The following is a 12538-nucleotide window of genomic DNA, read 5'->3' as shown; positions in this document are numbered from 1 at the left end:
CAGTAATGCTTACACATTACTGCTTCACGGTAGAAATAGGCGCCGTTGTGGTACCCATAATCTAGCCGGCATCCTGTGCAAAGGAGCCTCCCACTGGTAGTACTAGTTGCTACCCGTACTGTCATCCGCGTGCACTCTATAGAGCAACAAAAATACTATGCCTGAATGTTAAGTGATAATGTATGTATACAACCTATATAATATATAGGTCGGCTAAAGACTAATACAATGAACCATTTCAACTTAAAGCCAAAACGGTTCAAGCTTTTTGGCATGAAAGAGTAACAAACATCAAAACATTAAATTATTAGTAAGATTTTGGTTAAGGTAGCCAAATACCTCAAAAATAAATTCAGATTACAAATATCTTTTTTGGCTATTGAATATTTACATAAGTGCTAACTATCTAATCAATAAGCGTAAGGCCTTATATGTAGCTATAAGAATACTTATTTCTGCAACCTTATCTTCGAGTTATAACCGAATGCCTCATGGATGAAACCTCGCTTAATACCATAGCTTCTGGTAGTGTCGTGTAGTAGTAGGGCGGATAACGTCCTAGAAGAGTAATGACTTGAGTCCACGTGTCATGTTGTATCTAGGGAATCCTATTATCACGAATTCTGAGCTTTTCTTTAAAATATTTCTTAACGATGTCAGGCCTGTCTCACTCCCCGTGTAGGTATTGAAATCCTTAGTACGTGTGGTGGCCTCTACAGAGTAAGCCAGCCAGTAGGGACTCACTAGCAAGCTGTGACGCACGCGCGCTTTGTTGTCACCAACTTCACAGTTCCGACCGATATTTTAAAAATGAAGAAACTTAAACAAATCAATGCATATTAAAGTCATGGCGACCGAAATTTATTTTTTAGGCGTCCTTTAGACGCTGATACAATCTAATTTTAAGTGATTATTATCATAATGAAATTACGATTCATGATAGCTACCTATTTATTTCCTATATACTAAGTAGGTTTGACTATGTCGTGGTCTTCCAACACATACATTACTATCTGCAGCTAATGGAGATTTGACAACGAAAGAGTTTTGATTTTAAACTACGATTACATGTCTATATTACAGAAAAAACTGACGTATTTTTATAAGATGACCTCATACTAGGTAGGTACACTTTTAGGTAAAGAAGTCAACCCTAATGTCGTCAGAAGAGGTAAGAGTCACGCGATAGAAAGAGAGGCAACTTCTAGGTGAATAAAAATGTTGATTAGTTGCTCTGTGCGATCTGAGTTACACCTTATTGAATGTGCGCAAGAGTCCTTAATTGATTAATTAATTATTATTAATTAATTAATTATTTCTTTAATTAATGTTTACATAATTTTAACTTTATTTAAAGCGTCTTGCTCAGGGGGTAACTTTTATTTTTTTAAGGTGTAAGAAAACTTAATGTACCTACTATTTTTTAAATGAGAGGGTCGAATATACAAGATGCTCATGTTATGCTAAGTCATAAACCAACCCATTATCGACACTGTAATACCAGAGTTCAAGAGATGCTTTCCCAGGCTTTAAGGTGAGAGTATGATCTATTCTAGAAGGTCCCTAAGTCATGTTGGTCCGGGAATACTGCAGCTGATAATTTCTTACACAAAGTGGCTGTGTAAAGATAAAGGTACGTTTCAACGTAATGATAGTTCTAATTTTACGTTATAATAGTATTGTAAATATAGTTATAAGATTTGTTTTGTTGTACTAAATTTTCAATACAACACCAGGACTATAAATATATCTTAATTAAATAATAGCATTAATAGCTTAGCCTCAGTGATACCACTTTCAAATGAATCCCTTATATATTCACGAATGATAACTTATATTTAAACAAAACATTAACGTACTATAGCTCAGGCAAAGTTTGTAGACATGACAATATTAAAATTAAAATAGAAACCAACCAAATAAAACGTAAAGTATAATAGAAAAACTTTCAACGAACACCGAGAGAATAGAAATACGAAAGAAAGATTCGCTTAGAAATCAAGGCTTATTAAATACCTCCCCTTCCTTTACGACGATATCAGCCGGAAAAATTAAAGAAGGTATCGGCCTATTTATATTTAATTAAAACATTATTAAAATTTAATATAGGACGAACATTTTTCATAAAACCATAATTTTGTTAATGTTGTTTACTATCGCAACAGTAGGCTTTAAATTTACATTACTTTATCGTCTTTAAAACTGTTTATTTTTAATTATCGAAGCAATTGGTTTCTAGAATAAGAAAACCGATTAGAAAGTACAGTATCATACTAAAATTATATTAATATTTTTTTCTATGAATATAGCTTTCAGTTTGAAAAGATTGTTATTTTTAAGTGATATTCTTTTTAATGAAAATATGAGACCAGACGAGCAATGCGTTCAGCTGATGGTAATTGATACGCCCAGCCCATTACAATCCAGTGCCGCTCAGGATTGTTGAATAACCCCAAAATTTCTGATTGGCACTACAACTGCCCTCGTCACCTTGAGAAATAAGATGTTAAGTCTCATTTGTCCAGTAATTTTACTAGCTACGGTGCCCTTCACACCGAAACACAATGGTGTTAAACAATATTGCTTCACGGCAGAAATAGGCGTTGTGGTACCCATAATCTAGCCGGCATCCTGTGCAAGGGAGCCGCTAGTATATAATCCCTCAATTCTGAACTCTTCTAAATCGAACCCGCGCCACTCGAATTCTGCATCCTGTAGTTGAAGCCATGACCTGAGAGTTGTACAAGACATACCAAGATTTACGGTATTCGCATTAATCGGACGGTTGGATCAGTTGGTAAGAGTACTCGGACGGAACCCAAATATCTTACATAACCTTAATTTGTATATTCACTTATTGAAACAATAGAAGAGTTTAATTTTGATCTTAAAATCACTCATAAATTCATAATTTTCAGAAATTCGATTAAAATTAAAAACCTGAATGAACATAAAATCATTTCACTTATATAAAGTATGTTCAATGGAATCCCAGTTCTAATAAATACATTTGAATACAGAGACTGATCCAATCATAAAAGCGTGAAAGTGTACTTCAACTAACCTTTAAAAAAAACAAAAACATTCAATCCAATCGAAAACACTTAAAATTTCAAATAAAATTTGATAAACGCACAATAGGCGCTCGTCGAGGGGTGGAAATTTCCAAGTCAAATAACAGTACAATTGAACAATCGATACTTCCTTGTAAACACATTAAAATGGGGATACGAAGCCTCCAGGACCCTCATAATACGTCTTCATCCCTCGCAAAATATCCTGTTGCGTTTACCGAGACGTCTACATGCTAATAAAGAATGCGAGGGAGTGATTTGTGGAGAGTAAATCTGTAGCAGTTGAGCGAAAATATTATCGGGGTTCTATGTTGGCTAATTGTTTTATAAATAGCTTTTTTTATGACAGTAAGGGACGAGACGACACCTTGAGATATTAGATGTTGAGTCTCACGTCCAGTAATTTTACTAGCTACGGCACCCTTCAGAGCGAAACACAGTAATGTTTACACATTACTGCTTAACGGCAGAAATCCATTGCGGTTCCCATAATCTAGCTGGCTTCCTGTGGAAAGGAGCCTCACACTGATTATGTTACCAAATCTTTTTAAAAAATAACACATAAACAAAGTCTAGGCATCTATAAGATTTCATATATTATCAAGAAGTATGTGAATTGAAATTGACCAAACTACTATTTGCATTTATTCAATTAAAGAGTGATTTTTTTTAATAGTACAGATGCTGTGAATCTGGATAAAATACAAAGTGGGGAAAAGCACCAGTAAGATGTTATATATATATATGTTATATAGATATATATATATATATATATATATATATATATATATATAACATCTTACTGGTGCTTTTCCCCATATATATATATATATATATATATATCTATATATATATTACTCTGATATTCCTAGATTCCCGCTCCATTCTACAGGCACGTGTATTTTTGATTTAACTAATTTTAAATGAACGTTTAGGGAGTATTAGCGATAGGTTGCCTATAAAAAATTGGCCGCAGGTACCTGTAATTTATTTAAGTATAATTAATTTTTTGATTTAAAAAATCTATATGTTATTTTTAATAAATTGTACGTCATTTTAAAGGAAATTATGTCAAGAATTGAAAAAAATATGGTTGCCAGGTCTCAGTCAGCCGCAACTGCCAGGTACAATTTTTGTTGATAATTTGTAGTCATTTAAGACCGCTGTTACCATGTCACTATAGTCCGACAATTTCGAGCGCGACCGTCCCACGGGTAGCAGGGGTGTTGCGGGGAAGGAATACGCCTGAGACTGCTGTGGAATGGTCGCATACAAATTTGTCGCCCTATCATACTAAATAGGTAAATATCTATCCGTACTCTGTGCTAATTACAATACACATACACACTAACGGCCGTTCCCAAAATTCAGTCTATCTCCGGTTGTGGCCTACTTGAGATGAAAATCGTAACTATCGTTGACTTTTCTGTCCCAATAAACTTATCTACGGTAACTCACCTTATTCGTACACACTGTCTGCCGATGGGGCGACGTATAGCTTACTAGCGATAAAAGTCCCAATATTAGGCGAAAAGAATGACTTATCGGGTATATTGGGACAGCTTCAGATTATTGACAGCTAATTACTGACAGTAGAAGGTAGTAATTTATCTCTATATATAGATAGTATACTGGGAAAGGCCGTAAGACGATAAAGAACATCTTTTTGCAACTTGCTTTGCATGGTTTGGTCACTAACCAACAGCTGGTGGCCTATCTTGAGCCTTTGCACCGCTGTCTTAATCTTATTAGTTATGAAAGATATAATATGTTTGCCAATCCATACAAATAATTATAAATGTGAATGTATGTTTGTTTGTTACGCTTTTACATGATTGTTACGATTTTGGTGAAATTTAGTACAGCGATAGAATAGAGCTTGGGATAATAGACTACATTTTATCCCGGAAAAACCCATGGTTCCCGCGGGATTTTGGAAAAACTGAAATTCACGTCGATGAGCTATAACTATACCAATAGTAGGTTTAGTTTTCCATAGCAAAATTTCTCGAAATAAGATTCATATAAAATGTCGAGAACGGGAGCAAAAACAGGAACCGGAACTGGAATAGGATATGAGATAATCTTCAATTCCAAACTTGGTTATTATTTTTAAAAACCCTTTATCTACACGGATGAAGTCGCAGGCATCAGCTATTATTTTATGTTTATTTGATAATAATTGCGAAGTCAACCAGAGTTTTATTTAAAATGTTCGTTATGAATAATGCCAATTTAATATAACATATACCAAGACAAACTGCGTATTATCACTGTTTAAGTTTACCTTAAATATCTTATTCCATACTTACTCAAGCACTGTTGGAGGCAAAGTTGTGCTTAGTGTCGCTTTTGAATTGTAATCAAGATGTAAATTGTAAAATTACCTGAAGTTTGAGGCCAAGAATGGAAAATAAACGAAATAGATCGTTTTAGCGATCCAACTTAGCGATTCCCAGATTATTGATATTCAAATATAACTCATCTGTTTTGTTATGTTAAGAATAAATTTCGTCATTAAAACTAAAGACCACGATAGTCAAATAATTACTAGCTAACAACAGTTAAATATATTGTAGTTTTAAGTTCCATTATAAAGTGGTAAATTAAGTTATATCTTTATTTTTAAACTCTATGTCATAACTTCTACTATTACATTACTAAAGTAACTTAAATGTTTTCTGTAACCCCTACTATTAGTAGTAATTAATGCATGAATGAGCTGCTGAATGATAAATTAATGTCAACCCATATAGCCCAGTAATACCGACAGGTGCTAAAATTTATATGATGAATATCAATGTTTGTTTTTGGATTTAAGATTTTTATATTGTATTTTAATGTATATATATGTTTAAAAACCTGCATAGGCTATGCCTAGTGTGATGCAAGATAATTTGTGTTAAAGTGTAACGATATTTTTGACAAATTCTATAATTAATCATAAGTTATGTTAAGTTATGTTTTCTGCTTTATTTGAACTGAGTGACTTAAGTAAAATATGTAACCGTACAATTGTTGGGTTTCCAATAAATAAATTACTTTATGTTTTGGACAGATTATACATTCCTTCGTGAATATTTATTGTATTTTTTATAAATTGAATAAAACAACTCCATATTATAGAAAAAACATGGATTACATCAGATTACGAGCCACTGTAACAATTGCGTTTTGTAACACACAAAAACGATGGAGTTGGATTCGAAAATAAACACGTTGAAACTATTAAAAGATTTGCTCAATAAATTGTATATTTTTGCCAAAATATCTCTCATATAACATAGTGAATGTAATGAATAGGAAAGAATAAGTAATACGAATCTGAATCCACGAACTAATCTCATAAATAAGTCCCACTCACATTTCAATTGAGTCTTATTCAAATGCCACAACTTCGCTCCCCCACCCACAAATCACTTTACAACCGTTGACTATACTAAAAACACATAAAGCAATAAAAACCAACTTTCCCGTACACTTTGTCTCTAACAATAATAATAACAGTAAATTCAACGGTTTGTTGAGTGAGGGTGTTTTGTTGGTATCCAAAATGGGTTAGAAAGACAGAGATTAGATTACATGGGATATTTTTATATAGCTCATGTCATGGATCATGCTTAATCCCAGTCATAACAATCAAATCAAATCAAAATCACTTTATTCATGTAGGTCACGGACATGACACTTATGAATGTCAAAAAAAAAATATTTTCTTAATGAATTTTTGCTTTGTAAAGTTTTGAAATAAATGAGAAGAAGTAGCAAGAAACCCTAGCAAGCAAGTAACCATATGAAGCTAATCTATTTGTGACATAAAATATTTTCGATATTGAAATGGTTACTACAAGATATTGTTTGGTGAACTAATTACCTAATAAGTTAAGACAGAAGGACTCTTAAATAGGGATTAAATAAATTGACAGATTTGGTATTACATGCATCTCACAACTTTATATGGTTGAACAACGGAGTTGCGAGACTTGGTTTTTTACAAGATATATTTTTTTGGCATTTATGCTTGATTTGTAGAAATATTCACAAAAATAACAATTAGGTAATACGCAGTTATATCTGCGAAATATGTTTTCACCATTTCAAATTATGTTATAAAGAATTTAATCTTTAAGTGTCGAGTTTTATATCGCTAGCCAGGCCTTCTGCATTAAAAGTGCGTTTTAATGAATTATAGTTAAATCTTCATATATAACATCAATGAATAAATTTTTAAGGCTTAGTCGTTAGTGTTTTAACAATGATAATACAGCCAATATGCAAACTATCGGCATGATTAAAATTGAACTCCATTATACTTCCATATTATGGCTTCACAGCAAATAAAACTGCCTGTGCAGTAGTACCGCCCACAGGAAAACAGGTTTTATGAAATATTACTGTAGTAGCTAATAGTTACTTTATCAAATTAGTATGTATTTGAATACTAATTTGTTTATCAACCATTAACATATGAGTTACGCTACGATCAGTGTTGGTATTGCTACGATCGCTACGTCCGCTACGTACCTACATAGTTTACACTATTATTATTATTCAATGTGATGCTATGATTTCCCAGTAATTATGATATGGATAATATTAATACCGGGAACCAATATCAACTTATTATGCCTACTACTCAGCTCTACAAACAGCTGTTTTACTAAATCTTTTGCTGGGCAAAGTGTTTTACTCTTCAATGGAATCGAAACAATACAAAGTAAACATTTTACACATTTTAAAAGTATAGTTGGCAAAGATAATTGATAAGCGATGCTACGCCTTCAGAATGAAGTGATGGCCATCAGAATATTTCAGTAATAAAAAAATATGTAATGTTATTAGATTTTATCTTAAAAAAGGTCTCGGGAGTATTTTGCAAGTATATTTCATAGACCTAAGTCTTTTTGAATAGTCAGAAGACTTAAACTATCAATAACCATTTTAAATATCTCACATTAAGTATTTGTATAAGAATGTATAACTAAGAGATAACTATTACTTATAATAGGACACATAACGTTGAACGGTGGCAATGCTTGGACAAATTGTTTCGAAAAATAAAGTTGTAAAAATGTAAAATTTAAATTGACGTCATAAAGGAATTTTTTATTGCATGTTCATATGGTTTGCTAAATTCACTTGCATACAAAATTCACATTAATCAGAAATTTTCCAATTTTCTACATAATTAGTAATATACGCAAACATCAAATATTTTTGGATACTGTCAATGCTTTTCTTTACATATACGTACGTAATTCAACATATTTATTTAAAAAATTGTATTATTTTATTAATAACAGTATTTTCTTTGATTAACGCGAGGTAACATTTTTATTATTTTATTAATTACTCGATCGTTTTGTGACTTTTTCAGAGGGACATCCTCCTGAAAGCTTTTGCGCAAAAACTAATGTAAAAACAAACCTACAACTACGCGCATTATATTCCCTTAAAAAGTGTCTTATTAAAAATAGTTTTATTTAAATGAGACCTGATATATAATGTTTTATATAATAAATTGCCAATAACAATCATATTATATACTACATGCTGTCTCATCATTAAGATTAAACAATACAGCAGAGCCTCTTTTGACAAAAATTTTTAAACATATTTTCCGACCACATCTGATCACTAGAAGTATTTAAAAATACCTACTTTTAAATACAAAAAACTAGTACATTTAAATTTTTACCCTTATTACCTTACCTACTTATTGAATTCCTACAATAATCCTACTAATATTATAAATGTGAAAGTTTGTATATCTGGATGTATGTATGAACTTCTTTAAAGCAAAATCTATTGAATAGATTTTGATGAAAATTTACAATATTAAAGCTTACACACCAGAATAATAAATAGAATTTAATTTATAAAACTATAGTGTGAATTAAACAAAATATAAAAGAAGTGTGATTGTTTAAAGAGGCCGGGACAATATAAGGCTACACAAATTTTCACGCTATACAGGTATATAGGTAGGTTTTGCTCCTGTGTTCTTGCTAATGTGTTCACGAGGATACCGTCGGAGGCAGCAGCTAGTCGTTCGCGTTGATAAAAAATGTAAAGCTATTATTGTTGGAAACTTTTTTAATACATTCTAGAGATTAATGAGGAAAATATAATATTCCATTACGAAAATTGCTTGTCATATCTGCACGTCCTAGCATTAGCAACTTCGTATCAACTTTTTATGTACACTTACCAAACTAAAGTATGTAGACTTTTTTAATTTTTGTAACTAGTGTTAGTAATTTAAGTTTTACAGTAGGTTTTAAAAGTAAGTAGAACATGGTTTTGTTGTAGAATACGTGTTTTGAGACAGTATAAATTATTTGTATTATTATACTTTTGCTTTATTTGGGGAAAAGTTGTCTGTAGCATCGCATTTTATTATACAGAATATGAATTACAAGCAATGTCTGAAGATCCAGATGGTGAATCAAAGTCAAAGTAAAAAAATCTTTATTCACTGTTAAAATTTTATAAGTTATTTAGTGCAAGTCAGGATGAAGTACAAAAGTTACAATAGCATTCAAATGAATAGAATAGAATAGAATAAAAATTTATTGATAACAAAAACCACCACCACACAATTATTAAAATGACACAAACCAAAATAAGTAATAATTTCTTAGAACTAACAAATAAAACAAATTAAATAATACAATTTATAGCTTAAAACGAAAAAGGTACTGTGCGGCAGTGAATGTCACCAAATGGAGCTAACTCAGTAAAAAGCTGCAATGGCGTGGTGCCAATGTAGCACTGGTTTTCAGTAGCCCCAACATTATTGAGTCTGGGAGTAGCAGCGACTAGAAATTTTTAAATTATAATTATGAATATAAGTCCATGAATATAAATAAATAAATGCAGTATAGATCTAATTTTTGAATTTAACTCTTAAAAAATATATATATATAAATAAAAAAAAAATTGAACGTTAAAAGAAGATCATTAAGATCTTAACGACGGAAAAATCATAAAAAATGAGGTAATTAATAATAAATTTGTTTTAATATATATTATGGTTACTATAAATGTTAATATTATAATATTAAATTTAAAAGAGGTACAAGCAGTTAAACTAGTTTATAAATATCATTAAATGAGTAAAACAATATTCATTAACAAAATTTAGAAACATTAATTACAACTATCTTTATCATTTAAATAATCTTTCACATTATAAAAGGCCTTAGTTATGTTAATATATTTTTTACAATACATTTAAACTTTTTAATACGTAATATTTTAATATCATTTGGGAGTTTATTATAAAATATAACACAATCCACTTCATAAGATTAAGCAATTTTACGGAGCCTAGTATATGGAATTGCGAGTTTATGTCTGTTTCGAGTATTGACATTATGTACATCACTATTCTTTTTAAATTGGCTTATTTGTTTATGAGCGTACGAGAGGTTCTTGTATACGTACTGGCAGTGTACTGTGAATGGGAAATGAAACGAAAATTGTTGTGTATCGAATGAGCTGTTCACAGAAACAGTCGTGCGTTTACTATCAGGTCTCATTTAAATATAACTATTTTTAATAAGACACTTTTAAGAGAATATAACGCGCGTAATTGTAGGTTTGTTTTTACATTAGTTTTTGCGCAAAAGCTTTCTGGAGGATGTCCCTCTGAAAAAGTCACAAAACGATCGAGTAATTAATAAAATAATAAAAATGTTACCTCGCGTTAATGAAAGAAAATACTGTTATTAATAAAATAATACATTTTTTTAAATAAATATGTTGAATTACGTACGTATATGTAATGAAAAGCATTGACAGTATCCAAAAATATTTGATGTTTGCGTATGTTACTTATTAAGTGAATTTAGCAAAACCATATGAACATGCAATCTAACAATTCTTTTATGACGTCAATTTAAATTTTACATTTTTATAACTTAATTTTTCTAAACAATTTGTCCAAGCATTGCCACCGTTCATAAAATAAAACATTATATTAATGATAATGTTTTTACTAGGTCTCAAAAATAATGATGAGAGATTTTCTAGCACAATATACTCTGTGCGGCATATGCTTTTTTATAAATCTCAAGGGATCAATTTATACTTCTTTGATTTTGTTATATAAATAAATTAAAGTAGCTCACCAGCTAAACAGATTTTGTTCCTCTTGAAGACTAGTCGCACGTCTTTACTGGCACGATCCGTTGATGAGATATTAAGTTGAATTGTGACGAGGATTTCCTCACTTAGAGCTCCAGTACAGGGCAGACGAACTCTACACAAAAAGAAACATTCTTACTAAAACACAGAAGAACTTTATGACTTTTTCATTCCAGATTCTTTTAATAAATAAATAATATAATTACAATCCTATTACGGTTTCGGTATACGAGTAAGTGCGGTATATAAAATGGTTAACAATATATTTTATATGTTTATATAGTCATTTAAACAATTAAATATATATTTTCTTAATATTAAGAGCCATTAAGAAGATTTAAAAAAAAAATAGAGCTACTTAACATAAATAATAAACAAGTCAACAAAATTTGACACACACTGACTAACATACCCGAAAAAATATTTAACTATGAAATCCGCATTCACACTCAAAATTGAATAACAAGAACCTGTTCTAATAATACACAAACAATAAAACAGATACTCTTTTTGGAAAAGAAGTTCTCTGAGAGAAGTTGTATTATATTTGCAAGATGTATTACAGCACAAATTATTTAAAAAATATATTTAACTATATCTGTAGATATGACGTTAAAGTAGCTCAAAATCAAAATATTTACGCATAGTCGAAGTAAAATTTATGAAACCTTATTAATTAAATAAAATGAAACCTATATTTACAGACAGGTTTATTAGAGGGAACAGAGAACTAGTGTTCCCTACATTAAACCGAATCACCTGGATCATAAAATTTTGTAGAGTTTCATAAAAAATAGGCAATACTGCCTCCACTTAAATACGCCATAATATAAAAACACCGCAATTAAATCAAATAATGATGGATATCTATACTACAAAGTAATAACAGATTATAACATGCGATATTAATAAATAAAGTGAATTAAAATATAATTTATACATATATTAAATCAAAATCACGAAATAGCTCGAATTGTCGGGGATCCAGTGTTCTGTGAACGGCTAAATCGACTACGCGTTGCATAGTGACGTGGCTTCATTGTGTGTCTTCTAGCTCATTTATCACGGGGAGTGTTCCGATAAAAAAAATAAAAGATAAAAGGCTGGCAACGCTCCTGTGACTTCTGCGGTATTTCAAGAGAATGTGGGCGGTGGTGATCACTTAACAACAGGTGACTCTTCCATAAAAAAATAGTGATTTTGATTTTTTTTATGAGTTCAAAGAACGTTTTTACCAGTGGGAGGCTCCTTTGCACAGGATGCCAGCTAGATTATGGGTATCACAACGGCGCCTATTTCAGCCGTGAAGCAGT

General features: G+C 31.1%; 1 protein-coding gene across 1 annotated transcript in view; it reads right to left on the bottom strand.

The window, feature by feature from the left end:
* LOC126976453 (tyrosine-protein kinase Dnt) overlaps window positions 1–12538 on the bottom strand; it is an 88698-nt gene that overhangs the window by 29478 nt on the left and 46682 nt on the right. The window contains exon 4 of the mRNA XM_050824770.1: window positions 11210–11340. Within this exon, the coding sequence (XP_050680727.1) occupies window positions 11210–11340 (131 nt within the window). The remainder of the gene's footprint in view (window positions 1–11209; window positions 11341–12538) is intronic.

Source organism: Leptidea sinapis, chromosome 40 (genome assembly GCF_905404315.1).
Source record: "Leptidea sinapis chromosome 40, ilLepSina1.1, whole genome shotgun sequence".
NCBI classification, from domain to species: Eukaryota; Metazoa; Arthropoda; class Insecta; order Lepidoptera; family Pieridae; genus Leptidea; species Leptidea sinapis.
The sequence above is the reverse complement of the archived record's forward strand: the minus strand, read 5'-3'. Positions and strand labels throughout refer to the sequence as shown.